The 18,870-nt window shown below is 52.9% G+C and overlaps 1 protein-coding gene across 1 annotated transcript in view; it reads right to left on the minus strand.

Annotated features, from left to right (window-relative positions):
- SLC13A3 (solute carrier family 13 member 3) overlaps window positions 1-18,870 on the minus strand; it is a 74,625-nt gene that overhangs the window by 2,460 nt on the left and 53,295 nt on the right. Inside the window, exons 9-12 of the mRNA XM_058685839.1 lie at window positions 16,795-16,892; window positions 11,634-11,746; window positions 5,212-5,373; window positions 1,871-2,008 (exon numbers count right to left, since the gene is read on the minus strand). Of these exons, the coding sequence (XP_058541822.1) occupies window positions 1,871-2,008; window positions 5,212-5,373; window positions 11,634-11,746; window positions 16,795-16,892 (511 nt within the window). The remainder of the gene's footprint in view (window positions 1-1,870; window positions 2,009-5,211; window positions 5,374-11,633; window positions 11,747-16,794; window positions 16,893-18,870) is intronic.

Raw genomic sequence — 18,870 nt, forward strand, 5'->3', positions numbered from 1 at the left:
TTTCAAATACTCTTCTTTAAGTTTTTTTTAAAAATGTAAGTTGATTAAAATTGTTAAGTAAACATTGCCACGGATGGTTCGCGGAAAGGGCATCAAGTCGTGAAGGGCGTATGCCAAGCAACAATGTCGAACTGTGTCGTGCTATCCTGCCTTTGCTCTTGGGGGTACCTTCAAACCCTGGCAACTTTGGAGGATTGGAAGGGGACACGCCTAAGCTTTGGGGCGACCAGGAGGAGGGCTGCGCTCCTGGGAGCCTGCCTCAAAATGCCTGCTTAGTCCCACATTCGTTACGTCAACTGCCTACATCATCACTGTCTGGACCCAAGCCTCCAGAGCCAGCGCCTCTCTGTGCCCCCTTGTGCCCCTCGGCATCTTTCTGTCCCTCTCTGTGCTCTTGGCGGGCCTCTACCTCTCAGAGCCTCTCCATTTCTCTCGTGTCTCTTTGTTCCCAGGATGGGCGTCACATCTCCATTTCTGCCTTCTCTAAGCAGCCTCCCTTTCCACACTGGCCCCCAGCCCCCAGCAGTCCACTCCACCCGGCAGCCAAAGGCATCTCGGAGGAGCACGAGTGAAACCACATCCCTGTGACATCGGACAGCTGAAGGGACTCCACTCTAGAAAGTCTCCATCTCTGCTGTTTTTCTGCCAGGCTCTGTATCCTCATGTTCCGGATTCTGCCTCTGAATAAGCCAAGAAGCTCTTTTCCCACCTCGAGGGGGAAGCAAGAAAGTGAATCGTTCTCTGTTTTGTCCTAGGCCCCGAACACCTGATAACACCTAAGGGCCAGATCCCAAACACGTACCCTTACCTTCGGGGATTCATGGAATAACATCTATTGCTCACCGGACTCTTCTCTGATTGGACCTAGCGGATTTGCAAAGGAACACACGCGTTCCCTAGACCCTTTTCCAGTATAAACCCCTAACCCCGAGCAACGAGGAGACTCATTTTTCTCTCCATCCTGAGGGTCTCCCAGACACTCTGTCCATTATTCTCTGTCTCTCATACTCTTCAGTAAACTCTGTTTTCACTGTCTCTGGCTCACATTTGATTTCTGTCCTGCGTGAAGCCAAGGACCCTTTTGGCTGACCCTGTGGGACCCTCCCCTGAGCTCTCAGACCCAGCCTTGCCCTGCTTAAATCCCTTGAAAGTCCTCCCGCTGTGCGCTGAATAATATCCTAAGTCTGTGCCTTGCATGCTGTGCACTGACCTCCCCTCCCGGGCCTCTGGTCTCATCTTCCCAATTCCAGGCACACCAGCCTCCTCCTTCTCTCTGTTTGCTCTGTGACCTCTTTCCGTCTCTCACTCTTGTCCACCCCCTTTCTCTCTCCCTTCCCAGCTCCTGCTGGGGTATCTGTGCCTGGAGAGCCTGGACTGGGAACACCACCCTCTTCAGTTACACCAGCTTTGGATTTGCATTCCCTGAGTGCCCCAGGCAGCCAGTGGAAGCAGCAGGGGAGGCAGGGGAGGGAGGGAGGAGAGGGTTCAGCAGGGGAACGAGGGGAGAGGGAACACACCGGCGGGTCTCCCCACTGCTGCTACCCCAGTTCCTCCCTCCTAAAGATTCCAGGCACAGAGCAGCCGGAGGAACAAGTAAGAAAAGAGAGCAGTGCCCGGAGAGGGGAGGAAGTCCCTTGTCCCTGAAGCAGACTCTGGAAAGTCATCACGAAGGCCATTTCCTGAAATTGTCCAAGCACAAGAATCATCCCAGAGTGTCTGTTAAAGCGGATCCCCCTGGTCCGGCTCCGAATGACTTATTCAGAAACTGGTGTTTGGTAAAGTGGGACCGGGGGTCCCGCCCAGACGTCTCACCCGGCACCTGCTGTCCACCCCCCGTCTCGGGCCTCTGTCGGGACGCGCCAGGACTCACCATGTCTTTGACCAGCAAGTGTCCAGAGGCGAAGGCAATCGAGTTGGGGGGCGTCGAGACCGGGAGCATGAAGGCATAGGAACAGCTGACTGTGCCGGGGACCATCAAGTAGAGGGGGTGCACCCTCAGGCGGATGGCCTGGACCGAGGCAGGGGAAGGGGCGGTGACCCCGGGCAGGGAAAGAGAGAGAAGCGATGACAACCGATGGAGACGGTTGAAAGCCACAACAGGTAAGACACGGAAAGAGACGCACAGGGACGCATAGACGGAGACTGGCAGAGAACGAGAAGACAGGTTGGGAGACGACACAAGGAGAGATAGAACCAGAAACGCAGATCCACAGGCAACAGTAGAGACAGACAAGAAGAGAACCCAAATCAAAGGACACATGGAGAGGACATTCCCCAGGTCAGTGACATCCTGGGGCCACACTGCATGCTCACTGGGGAGGATGGGCTGGGAAGATTTATCTAGAACACACCTTCTCCAGCCTGAGAGTGCAGCATCATACCCGGAGGGCTTGCTAAAACACGGCATGGCGGCCCCACTTTGCCCAGAGTTTCTGATTCAGCAGGTCTGGGGTGGCCCCAAGAGCCTGCATTCGAAATGAGTTCCCTGCTGCTGCTGTGGGTCCAGAGAACCATGGCTCTAAAATATCAAGTCCTGGGGCGCCTGGGCGGCTCAGTCGGTTGAGTGTCTGACTCTTGATTTCGGCTCAGGTCACGATCTCACAGGTTCATGAATCCGAGCCCCACGTTGGGCTCTGCACTGACAGTGTGGGGCCTGCTTGGGATTCTCTCTCTGCCCCCCCCCCCCATAAATAAATAAATGTTTACAATTTTTTTTTTTTTTTAAATAGTAAAACAAAGTAACAAGTCCCCTGCCTGGTCCTTCCCTCGGCCAAACAGTCCACACCTTTACTTGGGGCCTCACCAGATTTCAAGGACACATCTGTCGATAAGCATTTCCCGATTTCTAAGATTGTGTGAATCAAATATGTCTGTGTGTTGACCTCGTTCAGTGGGCCACTGGTTCGTCACCTCTCCCAAATGACATATTCATCTACAATTCACGTGGGTTTCTTCTCTGCTATTGTATTTAAAATAGGACATTTTTTAGGGGCGCCTGGGTGGCTCAGTTGGTTAAACATCCGACTTCAGCTCAGGTCACGATCTCACGGTCCGTGAGTTCGAGCCCCGCGTCGGGCTCTGGGCTGATGGCTCAGAGCCCGGAGCCTGCTTCTGATTCTGTGTCTCCCTCTCTCTCTGACCCTCCCCCGTTCATGCTCTGTCTCTCTCTGTCTCAAAAATAAATAAACGTTAAAAAAAAATAAAAAAAAATAATAAAATAAAATAGGACATTTTTGGCCCCTCTGGCAAATTTTTATAACCCAAAGCATATAACTTTCCTCAGTGCTAAATTTGTCCCCTGACACGTAAAACGTTTGGGTTTTGATGACAAGCAACATTTGGAAGCCTGTGTGATTTGCCAGTGTCTTCTCCAGCAAAAGTTGCCCCAACAGACCTGGCTGGGTCCCTGCTTCTCCTCCCCCCATCACCCTGAAGTGTCCCATCTCTCCCAATCATCTGCTCCCTCAGAGCCCGGTGAAGGGTGTGATTAAGTCCAGTCACACGTGGCAAGGTTTGGGGACCCCCCCTCCCCTCACTACTGGCGGGAGGGAGAATGGCATGCCCACTTTGGAGGGCAGTTTGCCCACTTCTAACAAAAGTATGCACGCACAAGCTCTCCGATCCAGGGATCTCATCCAGGAACGTATCTAGATGGACTCAAAGGCGCACAGACAAGGAAAGGTCCGGCAAGCATTGCTGGACCACAGCCAAGGCTGGAAGCAAACCTACGTGTCCATCACTGAAGATCTGAAATAAACCCACTGCCATCCACTCTGGTAACAGAATATCCTCTATTCCCTGAAGAAGGATAAAGTACATCTCCGTGTGCTGATGCAGTGCGAACTCCCTTACAAATTGAAATAAGCCGACAAAAGCCAAAAACAAAGTGGCTCAGATAAGCGTGCCTGGTTCGCTTACTGTTCGCACACAAAGCCTGGAGTTGCAACGCTGATTTAATCTGATCAATTTTGGATTCTATTGAGATAATCCTGCGCTAAAGTCTTCTCTAATCTATTTAAATACAGAACCAAGCCCATCGTTTCTAATGTTAATCAGTTTTGAAATTCCTAACATAGACTCTATTTGATGGGGATGCGTTGTTCTTTTGGTTCGCGCCCAGATCTATTTTGCTATTTGCATCTGTGTTTACGTGTGAGATTGAGTCGTGACTACACCCCGCCCCCCTCCCCCCCCCCACGGCTCTGCTGTCCTTTGGTTTCAGCGTCTGCGTTTTGCCAACCTTATTCCTGGGTTGCATGGCTTTCTCTGTCTTTCCGTGCTCTGAAATAGTTTGAATAAGGTGGGAACGATCTGCCCTTTGAAGGTCTGCTAGCTGTCACCCAGCTAACCCTCTGAGGACGGGCTGGTGATTTTTTAGGGCGGCGGTTCTCAACTGATGATGGTTTTGTCCCCCACCCCCGACCAGGGGACCCTTGGCAACGTCTGGAGACGTTTTTGATTGTCATGATTTAGGGGAAGCTCCTGGCTGGCACCTAGCAGGTGGCGGCCAGGGCTGCTGACCGTCCTACCGTGTCCAGGGCAGCCCCACACAACAGACAGCTCTTTGGCCCCAAATGTCAATAGTGCTGAGAAACCCTTCTCTAGAGGGAGGTTAGAACCGCGCCTACCATTAGAGTTTCTACTGTGGTTATTTGCCTTACTCAGATCTTTCTACTTCGTCTGAATCCAAATTTGACAATTTCTATCTTCCTAGAAACCTCTCCGAAGGAAGAAATTGGGTGCACTTTTGAAAATATTTACTCTGTGTATTTCTTAAAGAAAAAAAAAAAAATCAGGGGCGCCTGGGTGGCTCAGTCGGTTAAGCGTCCGACTTCAACTCCGGTCACGATCTCGTGGTCCGTGAGTTCGAGCCCCGCGTCGGGCTCTGGGCTGACGGCTCAGAGCCCGGAGCCTGTTTCGGATTCTGTGTCTCCCTCTCTCTCTGCCCCTCCCCTGTTCATGCTCTGTCTCTCTCTGTCTCAAAAATAAATAAACGTTAAAAAAAATTTTTTTTTAAATAAGAAAAAAGAAAAAAATCAGTATTAAAAAAAAAAATCAGGGTCTAACACGTTCATGCGGTTTAGAAGAGGGCGATGGCAACTGTAGCCCCCCACGGAGCTCCTAAGTGGCAGGGGAGAGATTTCTGGAGCACCCACCCTCTGCGCCCTGGGCCCACCTCCCCCCCCCCCCCCCCCCCCCCAGGACTCTCACCAGCTCCGCCAGGACGGGCAGGAAGATGATGATAGTGGCCGTGTTGCTGGCAAACTCGGTGAAGAAGGCCACGACGACAGTGATGAGCAGCACGGCCAGCGGGGGCGGCACATTCTCCAGGGGGTGCAGCTGCCCACCGATCCACGCCGATAGCCCCGACTCCTGCGGGGGCGGGGGGCCTGTGTTCAGAGCCGGCCCAGCCCCAGCTGCCACTGCCACCCCCCGAGGGCTGGGCCCAGGAAGGTCGTTAGGACGGACCACAGTGGTGACCATCAGTGCTACAGAATGGTCTCCAGGCTCTCTTCTGCTGACTTCTTCAGGAGTTACTCCACTCAGGGGTATTCAGATATTCAATCAAGTGAACCTTTACCACAGCCCTTTTCGCAACCCAGTATCCTCTGAGACCAGCACGCTTCGGTGTTTTCAAAGGATCTTTACACATTTCTTTTATGGTTAATAGAAAATGTACCGCTTTTTTCTCCTGCTGAGAAAAAATTAAACCAATCGTATAAAAAAAAAAAAAAAAAGAAAATTTACCGCTTCTCTAGAACTTAAAATTTCATAATGGATTCTAGAACACAGCATACTACTTTTTTAAATTTTTTATGTTTATTTTTGAGAGAGAGAGAGAGAGGGAGGGAGGGAGAGAGAATGAGTGGGGGAGGGGCAGAGAGAGAGGGGGACACAGAATCCCAAACAGGCTCCAGGCTCTGAGCTGTCAGCACAGAGCCTGACGCAGGGCTTGAACTCACAGACCAAGAGATCATGACCTGAGCCGAAGTCAGACGCTTTAACCGACTGAGCCACCCAAGCACCCTACGTATTTACATAAATAAAATACTATACTATACTTGTCCCCAGAATTTGACTTAAAAGTTACCTTGAAGGAACGAATCATAAACGCTTAAAGATATTTTTCTCTAGAAGAGACTGTAAAATTAACTTGCTTCTTTTACATCTGTACCTCGGTCGGCACTGTTTGATAGCCTAGAAATTATGGCGAGTGGCAGAGTCAAGGTCCCAGCCCTCCCCTGGCCCAGGGAACCGTGCAAAGAAAAAATGGGGCCACTGGTTTTTCCCAGAGGCCACTCCTAGGAGACTGGCGGCCGTGTGCGCGATTTAAGGGAGAGAGGCTGGAGAGGAGGAATATTAATGACGTGGATGAATGAGAAGCCAAAAGCTTCCCAGTGGCTGGGCCCCTGGGTGGTGGGCTTCCGGCCAAGGTCGCAGCCCCTACGGGTCCTTGGCTCAGCCTCTGCAGTCAGAGGGCAGTCCCGCAGGGGCAGCGGCAGAACCCCCTGCTTCCTTGGGTTCTCTTGGGGACTCCAAAGGGCTTCGCCTGCCCTTTCCCAGTCCCTTCGGTATCAAAGCTCTGTTTCCTTGGAAACACACAGCGCCATGGTGTTCCAGGGGGAACGAGAAAGGGCTCTGGAATCAGAATGACCTTGTTCCCCACCTTAATCCTTTCTAGCTGTGCTGTCCCGGGCAAGCAACTTAACCTCTCTGTGCCTTAATTTTGTTTAAATCTGTAAACGAGGGTGTAACAGCGCCTGTCCCAGAAGGTTACTGTTGGGAGAAAAGGAGCTAATCTATAAAGCAGTTGGAAAATGCCTGGGTACCTGGTGAGGGCCCCACACGTGCCAGCTGTCATTAGTAGCTTCGAGTCACAAGGGGAAACACTCAGAAATTGCCCAGTGCGGTGGTTGTCAAACTGTGTTCCTTATGGCCCCCCAAAGATGTCAAGAGGTGCCTGAGGCCATGTTGCAGGATGGGAAGGGAGAGGCTTGACCATCTTTAAGAGCCTCAGAAAACACACCAGGCTCAGCGGTTCGAATACAACTCTGTATAATAATTCCTAGGGAAAGAGAACCAGTGAATTTGATCCAGGGAAAGGAAAAAGAGAAGGCTTCCTGCACACGTGTGAACATTCAGACCACTGTGCTGCTTACAAGCTGTACGATGTTGGGCAGATCGGTGAACATCTCTGTCCCTCGCTTTCTTCAAGGAGTTGGCGGTAAGGATCAGACAAAGACGCGCAAAACACGGTTCCTCTACATAGTAAGCCCTGGATAGGACTCATTACTATTTCTTTAATTCAACAACACGCACGTAATGTAGAGTTCACTCTGTGCGAGGCACTCGTCCAAAGACTGGGCTAATATTAGCTCATTTAATCCCCGTAACAGCTCCATGAGGTGAGTGGTATAATTATCTCCATCTTATGACTGAAGAAACTGAGGCACCCAGAGGTGGTAACTTGCCTGAGTAAGTGAAGTAATTTGCCGTAGGGTTGGAATTTTGAGCTGGGACTCTCGCACTTTCTTCAACAGGCTACCTCTCCAATGGCATGATAATGCCAGTCAGTCGTCCGTCATCATTATCGTCATCACCATGGCCGTCGTCATCACCATGGCCGTCGTCATCGAGGTGACTCTCCAGCAGAAAATGAGGGATAGGGAGCATAAACACATCTCTGCTTGCCTACAGGGTTTGCTACTCTCAAGCTCCTATAACCTCAATGTGTTTGTAGGTAAGTTTATTCGGATGGAGAGGAAATGAGATATGCTTAAAGGTGCCGGAGGAAGACCAATTTTCAACTCACGAGATGGTAAGGTGGCCCTGGCTTTAGCACCCGGTATGTATCAGCCCTGTGCACTTTCCACACATCATATCGGCAGTGCTAAAAACAGCCCATTTTACGGGTCACGCCCAACAGGTATTTATTGCGCGTGTTATGTACCAGGACTCTTCTGGATGCTGGAACAGTAGTGAATGAGACATGTATGATCCCTGCCCTCATGGCGCTGACGTTCTAGTAAGGGAGACGCCAACCGAGAAATGAACAGGGCAATCTGGGGGAAGGGAATAAGGAAGGAAATAAGTGGGGTGGTAACAGGGAGAGGGATTATAGGCGAGGCTACTCTAGAGATGGTGCCAGGGAGGGCCTCTGAGTTGGTGACCTTGGAAATGACCTGAAGGGCCAGGACTCAGAGATCTCAGGGAAGAGCATTAGGCAGAAAGAAAGCAGATGCAAAGGTCCAGGGGTGCAAATGAGTCTAGGGTAGCTGAGCAGCATCGAGGGGCCAGTGGGACTGGAGGGGAGCCAATCAGGGGACAGAGGCAGGGGCCGACGACAGGGAGGTAGGCAGGGGCCAGGCCATGCTGGGCCTTGTGTGTAGGCCCAGGAAGCCTTCAGACTAGAGTCTGAATATATCGGGAGTAATGGGCAGTTTTTACAGCGGGAGAGAAGCGTAGTGAGGACACTGAGCCGGTTTAAGTGAGTTGCTCAAGCTCAAAGCTGCTTCCAGCCCTTCTGAACCAGCACTTGGGGGTCCACACACCCAGGCTCACCCTGGACCCCGTCCGAGGACCTGTAAGCCCCAGGAGGCCTGGCTGTGGCCTGGCGAGGGTACCGGGCAGGGGCCGAGAAGCGGGACGTGCCATGAGCGCTCTGGTCCCGCCTGGGGCAGGCCGCGCGGGCCTGGGCAGGGGATGGTACCAGCCGGGGTTGGGGGAAGCGGGCAGCTGCCACACAAAGGCCTTGTTGAACAGAAACCCCGGCGACCGCCCAGGGCCGGGCCAGGAGCCAGACTGACCTCCCAGATGGCCAGTGGCCCCGCGGCCCAGCCCCCCCCCCCTCCCCCTGCCGAGAGCGGGGCTTTTCCCACCACATCCCAAGCTCAGAGGAGCCTCTGGGGTAGAGGACCGTCTCCTCTGCTCAGGCAAGTTGCTCAGGCAAGAACCTCCACGCCATTTCCCCCTTTGCTCCCACATTCGGTCATCATAACCAACTGCGTCGGCCACGTTCTGAGGTCTCCACGGGCATCGACTCATCCAATAACTGTCACAAGTCTGTGGCACGGCGCCATTATTATTCCCATTTTACAGATGAGGAATCTGAAACACGCAGCTGAGGTACAAGATGTGCAACCCGCACCCCCCACCCCCACCCCCCGCCCCAGGCAGTCTGGTTCGACAGCCCGGGCCTTTTCCCATTGCACTGCATGGCCTCTTTGGGACCCGGATAACAGGCCACTTCCTCCGGGAAGCCTTCCCTGATACATCCCCAGGAGGAGGCAGTGGTGAGAAAAGTCAAGACAGACAGGAGTTCAAATCCCAGCTATGCTATGCTACCTACGAGCTGTGTTACCTAGGATCGATCAGTTAACCTCTCCGGTCCTCAGGATTCCTGAAATGGAGACAGTACTTTTGCTGAACCATTCATTTGCTCCTTTTGAAGTCTATACTATTGTATTCGTGTGTGTTATGTGTCGGGAAAAAATGAGTAAAATAAATCTACGTGTCATAAAAAGGAGAACCTGAGCGGGCCACTCAGCTGACCTTTGGTGAAACCCTTGTGGGTGACAGATTAGCACTCCGGACTCCGGAGGCCCCGGGGGCCCCAGCACTGTCTCGGGCCTGGGAGTCGTCTTGCCCAAGGTCACAATCACTCCTGGGGCTGCTCACCGGCGCAGACTGATGGAGGGATGCCGGGATCAGACCGGGCAGCCTCAGACCAATCGGGGCGTCTCTGAAGGGCCAGCTCAGCTCCGTGCTCCCTGTGGGGTTGGCGGGGGTGTCGTGGGGCACCGCCCCCCCCGCCCTCTCCTGCTTCCTTCCTCCCCCTTCCACAGAGGGGGGCGCCTCAAGGGCCTAAGCTGATGCCCCTGTTCACTCATGTCCATCCCAGAGTCTGCTCCTTGGGACCCCCGCCCACAATAGCCACGGAATGAGGATTCCGAGAGAACGCACGGAGAGTTCTCGCACATGTCTGCTCTGGGTCACGTCCTACAACCCCGAAGAGGAAGAACTTCCATCCAATTCATAGATGAGAAAACCGGCGCCCAGAGAGGTTTAGCAACTTGCCCAAAGCACCACAGCGCAGAGTGGGAGAGCCGGGATTGGGATCCAGACACTTGAATTCTCACGCGGAGGCTTCTTACTAGCATATAACCTACGGATGTCTTCTATGCATCACTGTTTGCAACTGAAAATTAAAATTGAGTGAAAGAAAGAAAACAAGGGGCGCCTGGGTGGCTCAGTCGGTTAAGCGTCCGACTTCGGCTCAGGTCATGATCTCACACTCCGTGGGTTCGAGCCCTGCGTCGGGCTCTGGGCTGACGGCTCAGAGCCCGGAGCCTGTTTCGGATTCTGTGTCTCCCCCTCTCTCTGCCCCTCCCCTGCTCATGCTCTGTCTCTCTCTGTCTCAAAAATAAATAAAAACATTAAAAAGAACTTTTTAAAGAAAGGAAGCAATCCGAGAGGCAATTTCAGGTTTCCTTCATCTGAATTTCAGATTAACCCTTAATTGGTTGTGGGTTTAAATGCCTCGGCGGACAAGGAGAGACGCAGGGGTGGGTTCCAGGATCATGAGCTGGGGGTTCAAATCCCGGCTCCAACAATCTCCCGGGTGCATGAACATAGGCAAGCTATTTAGCCTCCAGTTACCTCAGTTCCCTCATCTTTGAAATGGGGACAAGCAATCCATCTACTTCAGGGGTGTTGATGAAGGTTAGAGGAGTCCATTATTTGCAAAGCGCTTCAGGCGGAACCTGTTCTTGGGAAGTTCTTCAAAACGAGCCATGAGGAGGCAGGACTCTGAAAGCAGCCTGCCTGGAGTTGGAACCCCCGCTCTTGAGCCGAATGCAACTGTATGACCTTAAGAAAGCTGCTTAATTTTTCCGTGCCTCAGTTTCCCTACCTGTAAAGTGGGAATACACAGGTTACCTGCCCCCTAGGGTCAGCGTGAGCGTTTGATGAGACAACACTGAGGCGGCCCTTCCTGAAATTGTATGCTCCACTCACCCCGCTGCAGCCCTAGCTCCCAGAGCCCTCCAGAACAACATTCGTAATAACCCTAATTAATAGTAATGATATCTAACATTTCTACCATGGTGGTTAAGAGCGTAGGCTGTGGCACCAAACGACCCGGATTCTAATCCTGAGCGCATCGCTGTGTGACCTTAGGCAAGTTACTTTCCTTCTCTGTGCCTCGGTGTCTGAATCTATCGAACGGGGATAATAGGGGCATCTACCTCAGAGGCTTGTTGGGACGTTTAGATGCGTTCGGGTGTGTAAAGCACGTGGAGCAGGGCCTGGCCCAGGGCGAGCCCAAGACGACGTTATTCCTCTGCTCGCGGAACCCCTCGAGTCTGGGTAGTAGCCGAAGTCGCGAGTAGCAGTGTGCTCATCGTGAGCTCCTTGGGAATCCGGATCAGACCTTATCCCTCTTTTCCCGCACAGCTCCCAGCCCTCAGTGCGGCGCCGTGAGGTAGGAGCCCCTGGTTGTCCCCGTCTGGTAAACGAGGGGTCCGGTGGCCGCAGCGCCCGCGCAGCCCCCCGGCGCTCTGAGTCGGAGCCTGCAGCTGGGGCTACGACCTGCGCCCACCTCCCCAGGCCCGCAGCCCGCCTGCCGCTCTTACCTCGCAGCCTTTGGCCATGGCGAAGCCCCCTCCCAGGAGAAGGATGATGTTCCAGGGCACCGTGTCCTGGACCTTCTTCCACGTCAGCAAGGGCTCTGTCTCCGCGTTAGAAGCTGGGTGGAGAGAGGACACTCAGGCTGAAGAAGGGTCACCACCCCCTGCGGCCCCATCTTTGTGGGGGCACCGCTGGGGGGGTCCCCAGGGAGCCACAGTCTGGCTCCAGCATCTGATTTGAGCTTTAGGGAAAAAACACCCCCCCAGCATTATGAGGGGCATCTGCTCTATTCAGAAGGAAAATCATTGTCATGGCTCCCACGGCGTGAGAACCTCCTGGAACCGGGCACCCCACGTACATGCAGGACATCCTTTCAATTTCCCCAAACCCCTTCTGGAGGAGTGCTGCTTTCTCCTCATTTACAAGAGAAAAGGCTCTTTTTTGTAACTGAATGGGTGAGGGCGAGAAAAAAGTGGAAGGAAGAAACTAAGGGTATCCTCCGTCCGTGGAGTTATGGGATGATTTTTCTTTCTACAAAAGCGGCAGTGTCTGCGTGCACTGGTTAGAACGGGGGGGGGGGGGATCGGCAAACTTTTATAAGGGTTGGGGAGCGGCTGCTTCAGGTTTGCAAGCTTCTGTTGCAAACAGGCCACTACTGTAGCATATATACACAGACGCAGACAAGGCACTGTGGTGTCCCCAGGAAATTCTACTTAGAAAGGGCAGGGGTGCATTTGGCCCGTGGGCCGAGGTTTGCCACCCCTGTGCTGGGAGCGCAGGTCTGGAGACAGACGCTCCAACGTTGGCTCGCCGCACGCCCTTGAACGTGATCTCGCCTGTCTGAGCCCCCGTTTCCTCAGCTGACACGTGGCACAGACAGAGTCCCTGGGGGGGGGCCCTCGTAGACACTGACGAGGTTAATGGCAGAGCTGCTGGTGGACAGAGAGGGTCCTGGTTGGTTCACGGCCAAATCCCCGTGTCACTGCGTGCACTCCAAAATGCTCGTCAGCTGATGTTAGGTGCCTGGCTTAGCCCGATGCCTGGTGCAGAGTGAACACTCTGGAAACGAAACTGTCCCTGAGGCGGCCACCAGGGAGGCAGGAGGTCAGGTCCGGCCCATGCATGGCCGTTCCCGACTTCCCAGGACAATTCCTGGGTCACCCAGCCGTGGACATTTTGTTCCTCCTTTTCAGCTTTTTCCAAATTGTACACTGTGATTACCGGAAGCAAAAGCCGGAGATCTTGGGTGGCTCAGTCCTCTGCCTTCAGGCGATAAAGTATAATTTCATTAAAGAGGCAGGCAAGGTCTGAAAAAGCAAAGGCCCTGACGGAGGGTTTAACATCATGCAGATTCAATGAGTCACATGGTAAGTGCTAAAGAGGCCACCTGCTGCACTCAACCTTCGCCATGATCGCCATGATGGGCTTCCTTAGTTTCCCATCCAATCGCGCCCTGTTGCTGTTTCTTAAAAGCACAGAGCCTCCAACTATGTGAATCTCACACTCCCCGCCCCGTGTTAGCCTGCGAGCTATCTGGAGCAGGCCCTGAATCTGAACTAGATTTGAATCCTAGCTCTGCCGTCCGTTGGGCTGTCCGGCTGTGCGATTTGAGCTAGTGACGTCACTTCAGAGACCCACTGGGGAGAGGAAATGGGTCCACGTGTGCAAAGGGTTCGGCTCCGGCTGTGGCCCAGAACAAGTCCTTGGTTATTCATTTAACACATATAAATTGAGGACCTATCGGGTGTCAAGCACTCTTCTGGACACTGGGGATTCAGAAGTGGCCAAAACAGAAAAAAAAAAAAAAAAAATCCCCCCCCCCCCACCCGCCTTGGAGAACTTACATTCCAGGAAGGGAGGCAGGTAAGAAACCAATAAATTCACAATGTCAGGAAATGTAATGTGTTATGAAGGCAAGAAAGTAGGGTAAAGGGGTGAAGAGTGACAAGGGGGAGGGGATGTTCTTCTGGACAGTGTAGTCAGGGAAGACTTCTCTGGGGAGGTGACATTTGGACAGAGTCTGAGTAGAGTGACGGGAGTGAGTCACGCGATATCTGGAAGAAGAGCTTGGTGGACAGAGAGGAAATGGAAGTCACCATTGCCATCGTCCTCATTGTCATCCGCAAGCACAGCACCCAGCACATAGCAGGCAACGCATCTGTACTTGTCGAGTGACCATAAAGGGACAGAAATACAAGGGCAACTCCGAGCCGGGGAAGAATGGAAGACAGCAGGCATGATCAGAAAATCTGGGTTGGCCTGGGTGCCTGGGTTCCACCTCCTGTTTCTGTGTCGCTAGCCATGTGACCTTGATCAAGTCACTTGCTCTCCATGGAAACTGGCCACTCTGTCGGGCTGCGTGTAAGTCCTAAGTGCTGGAATGTACCATTTCAGCCAAGTCTGCCCAGGGCCCACCGGTAGCCCAAGGACAGGAGAGCTCATGGAGTCTCCTCTCCCCACCCGCCAGGCAGCCCCAGACACTCCAGCCCGAAGAACCCTCCACAGAGGGGGCATGCTGTGCCCCCGTGGACCAGACCCAACTCGCAGACGCGTTTTAACGCTACTGTTGTGGGTCCACGCTGTGGTTTTCCACTGAAATCAGTTGCTGACGCTTAAAATCAGGGCGATTGCATAAAGTTTTGTGCTTCCCTTGACAAGTCAGCAAATGTGGCGAAACCAGTTCAGCTTTCCTGCGTGGTGACACTCGGTGGAAACTGAGTCACAGCTGCCTCTTTATTTCAAGGGTACTGGCTTGCCAGATTTCCACAGACCCCACAGTGCCCTGATGTGAAGGATCTCGCCACTCAAGATCACCCTCAGCTGCCGTTTTCCTCACGATATAGACATTGGTCTCTGTTTCAAAAATGCAAAAGGAAAGCTGGACAGAGAGGGCGCGGTTTCACGGAACCCATTTTCCTGCCCTCCCCCCCCCCCCCCACCTGCTGCATCCAAAACTGTTACCTCCCTGTGGGCATTTGGTTTGCAACCCCTGTTCCAGAAAACTACTAAAGGCAGAGGTGAAAAGTGCCTAAGGGACATGTTCATTCTCTAAGTGGAAAAGGAAGGCCCAGGGGTGCCTGGGGGGCTCCGTCGGTTAGGCGTCCAACTATGGCTCGGGTCATGATCTCACAGCTTGTGAGTTTGAGGCCCGCGTCGTGCTCTGTGCTGCCAGCTCAGGGCCTGGAGCCTGCTCCGGATTCTGTGTCTCCCTCTCTCTCTGCCCCTCCCCCACTTGCACTCTGTCTCTCTATCTCTCTCTCTCTCTCTCTCTCTCTCTCAAAAATACGTGAACATTTTTTAAAAATTTAAAAAAAAAAGAAAGCAAAACAAGGCCCAGACATCCTAGGAACTTACTCAGGGTCACCCAGCACATCAGCAGCAGAGCTGGGATACCAGATATCTATGTCACAGTGCCCTCCCGACAGCCCCGGCTGAGAGGATGCCTGGCCTTTTTCAGCCTCCCCCCACCCCCCACAGGTGACAGAGGCACGGATGGGACCCGATCAAGGGCAACCGGTCCACAGGCCAGCTATCCAGGAGGCTAGGAGTGGCCCCGCGGGAGAGCTGCCTGCGTAAGAACGAGCCACACCAGGCAGAGTCTCACTCTCGGAGGTCCACGGGAAGCGGACAGACAGTGGGTGCTACGGTGAGAGCTACAGGCCGCAAGCAGAGGGGACGTGAGCGGGCCGGGAGGGAGGAGGCAGGAAGCTGCGGTTGTGGATGTCCGGCGAAGGCGGGCACTACAAGAGAGAAGACACCGTAGGGGAACCGAAGTTACAGAAGACAAAAAGCAGGAGCTGTAAAGAAGCAGAGGCTATAAGGAGGTCAAAGCTTAGAAGCTGGAGAAATATGGAGAGGTCAGCCCGTGGTACCCAGTGTGGATGATGGGGAAAGCCGGTCGGAAGCAAGACGGAGAGCAGAAACGAATCCTGCCCGTGTGCAGGGTCCGAAAGCCCCCTGCCCGGGGCTCCTTGGACCCAGTGTTCGCTCTGTTGCGATAGCCGCTTCTAGGGCCCTGTGAAATCGGCTCCCTACTGATCCTTACCTTATGCCCCGCACTCAGACCCCCTCCCCTAAAACTGGAGCTTAACCCACCTATTACTTTAGTTTTTGTCTCAACGATAGAAAACAGATTATGGGGCGCCTGGGTGGCTCAGTCGGTTAAATGTCCGGCTTCAGCTCAGGTCATGATCTGACAGCTCGTGGGTTCAAGGCCCGTGTTGGGCTCTGTGCTGACAGCTCGGAGCCTGGAGCCTGCTTTGGATTCTGTCTCCCTCTCTCTCTGTCCCTCCCCTGCTTGTACTTTGTCTCTCTCTCTCTCTCTCTCTGTCTCTCTCTCTGTCAAAAATAAATAAACATTAAAAATTAAAAAAATAAAATAAAATAGATGACGACCCTATTTCCCGACTCCTGGTGCCGAGCTCATTCCACTGGCCCCATCCCTCTGTCACAGGGGCTAACCTGCTGGGAACCATCCCAGCGGGGTCACAGACTGGCCACCTGAAGGCCAGTCTGGGGGACTCAGCATCCTTTGAACGTAACCGGGAATGCCGTTAGGCAGAAGTGCGCCCGTCTCTACCACTTCCTAGCCATCGAAAACCTGGCTTGAGAACCTCACGTCCAGCCCCTTGGGCAACTGAGTCACAGCTCTGGCCTCGGGCCCACGGGCGGCACAGTTTTTCTACAAAAGGGTCAGAAAGTGAATATGGTGGGTTTTGTGAGCCAAGAGGCAAAATCAAGGCTATTCTATATATAATTCTAAGGAGAATAAATGTCCACAAATTTCTTATTGAAGAAATAAACTTTATTTATGGACACTGAAATTTGAATTTCGTGTAATGTTCCTGTGTCATGAAATATTTTTCTTTGGATTGTTTTCAACCATTAAAAAAATGTCAAAGCTATTCTTAGCTCGTGGGCTGTACAAAGCAGCCGGCCAGCTGGATCCGGCCGGCTCTCCTTGCTGACTCTTGTCCCCGCCTGTCACCTGTGGTGGCCCGAAGTGCCCCAGACAAGGTAATGGCTCAGACAGAGAGAAGGGAAGAAGCAGGTTAGTGCCATGGGGCTCGGGTCCCAGGCGCGGGCCCTGCCTCCGGGCCACTGATGACCATGCTTCAGGCCACAGTCGTCACTGAGCCCACTGAGACCCCAGCCCTGACCCCTTACCTTTAAAGTCAAACCACCACTTGAGAGAGGGCCTTTGGGACGGGAAGAAGAACAAGACGGTGACAATGGCCACTCCAGTGACAGCATCGGAAAGAAACCTACAATGACAAGGCCCCAAAGCGTGTGACCCCGGGGGCATCGCAGCAGGCCAAAAAGTTTGGCAGATTTGCAAACGAGGATTTGCGGGAGGGAGTTAGGAGCTCTCTGCGAGGGGGGCCTTGTTCCGGGCCACTGGACAGCATCCTGCCTGCACTCAGCATGGATGCAACTGTCCGTGATGCAAAAGCCTTCTATGCACGGCTCCCCGGGGTACTTAGATGCTGCTGAGACAAACAAATGTTGACCCTCCCAGGAAGAGAGACCTGACCACAGAGGGCAGAATCTGAGCGCCACCGAATACGGGATCTGCGGAGTTCCCGTGGATCACACAACCAAGGCTTCTCTGAGACTCTGTTAGGTATTTCTTCCGCTTCTGCTCGCACTCCTCCTGGGAGGGGCAGCTCACGGCACGGAGACGCGGCCTGGTCGCGCCAGCAGAAACCAGATGGGGGCAGCCTCACAGCCCCTCGAAATCTAATACCACCTTTCAAGGATCCACATCACCTCTTGCCGAGACATCAGGCTCACAGAAGTCTCTCGGGGCCACACAGTTTCTATCTCAGATGAGGCACCTGAGGCTCACAGAGCAGAGGCAGCTTGCTCCAGGCCAGGCCATGGTCCATGCGGGAGACGGGCACTGAACCCAGATGCGTCTGGCTCCAAACTCAATGAGGCGCAGAGCCACACGTCAACAAAAGCCCTTTCAGTCCACACATTTGGGAAGGAGAGTATTCAAGTGACCGAGAAACTGGAAAAGATGGCCATTATCGCTGCGTTAGGGAAATATCAACCAAAATGCTGCTGGAGTATCATTTGTCTGCTAACAGGCCAAACCTGAAAGGGTGAGGATAGTATCTAATGCGGACGTTGGAAAGCATATACCGATGGTATAAAATAAATTGGTTTAACCTTCTGGAGGGCAGCTGGCAACGTGTTTCAATACATGTAAATACCCCTTGATCCAGTCATTGTACTTCTAGGAATTTACCCTCAGGGAAACTTGACTGCCGTACATAGACTATGAACAGGGATGTTCATGATGGATAAGAGTAAAAACAAAGGAAGAGTTTTAGTACAGACACGTGTAACTAAATTGCGTACGACGATGTATATATAATAGTTTATCTATAATGAAATGCCCTGCATCTGTTTGTTTTTAATTTTTTTTAATGTTTATTTATTCTTGAGACAGAGACAGAGCGTGAATGGGGGAGGGGCAGAGAGAGAGGGAGACACAGAATCGGAAGCGGGCTCCAGGCTCCGAGCCATCAGCACAGAGCCCGACGCGGGGCTCGAACTCACGGACCGCGAGATCGTGACCTGAGCCGAAGTCGGTCGCTCAACCGACTGAGCCGCCCAGGCGCCCCTGCATCTGTTTTTTTAAAGATATAAGATAATATCAATCGTTAAGCATTGACATAGAAGTACAATGAAGGTATCTTGCAAATAAAACCTTTTTATTTGCAATATTAGACACAATCCAAAAGGAATTGATTAAATAAATTAAGATGTTCTCCTTCTATAGACTACTATGGAGCATTTAAAAAGAATGAAGTAGGGGCACCCGGGTGGCTCAGTCGGTTGGGCGTCCGACTTCGACTCAGGTCATGATCTCATGGTTTGTGGGTTCGAGCCCCGCGTCGGGCTCTGTGCTGACAGCTCAGAACCTGGAGCCTGCTTCGGATTCTGTGTCTCCCTCTCTCTCTGCCCCTCTCCTGCTCATGCTCTGTCTCTCAAAAATAATAAATAAAACATTTTGAAAACTTATAAAATAGGGGCGCCCTGGGTGGCTCAGTCGGTTGAGCAGCCGACTTCGGCTCAGGACATGATCTCGCGGTTGGTGGGTTCAAGTCCCGCGTCGGGCTCTGGGCTGACAGCTCGGAGCCTGGAGCCCGCTTCAGATTCTGTGTCCCCCTCCCTCTCCGCCCCGCCCCTGCTAGTGCTCTGTCTCTCAAAAATGAATAAACATAAAAAAAA

This window comes from Neofelis nebulosa, chromosome 9 (assembly GCF_028018385.1).
Source record: "Neofelis nebulosa isolate mNeoNeb1 chromosome 9, mNeoNeb1.pri, whole genome shotgun sequence".
Classification (NCBI taxonomy): Eukaryota; Metazoa; Chordata; class Mammalia; order Carnivora; family Felidae; genus Neofelis; species Neofelis nebulosa.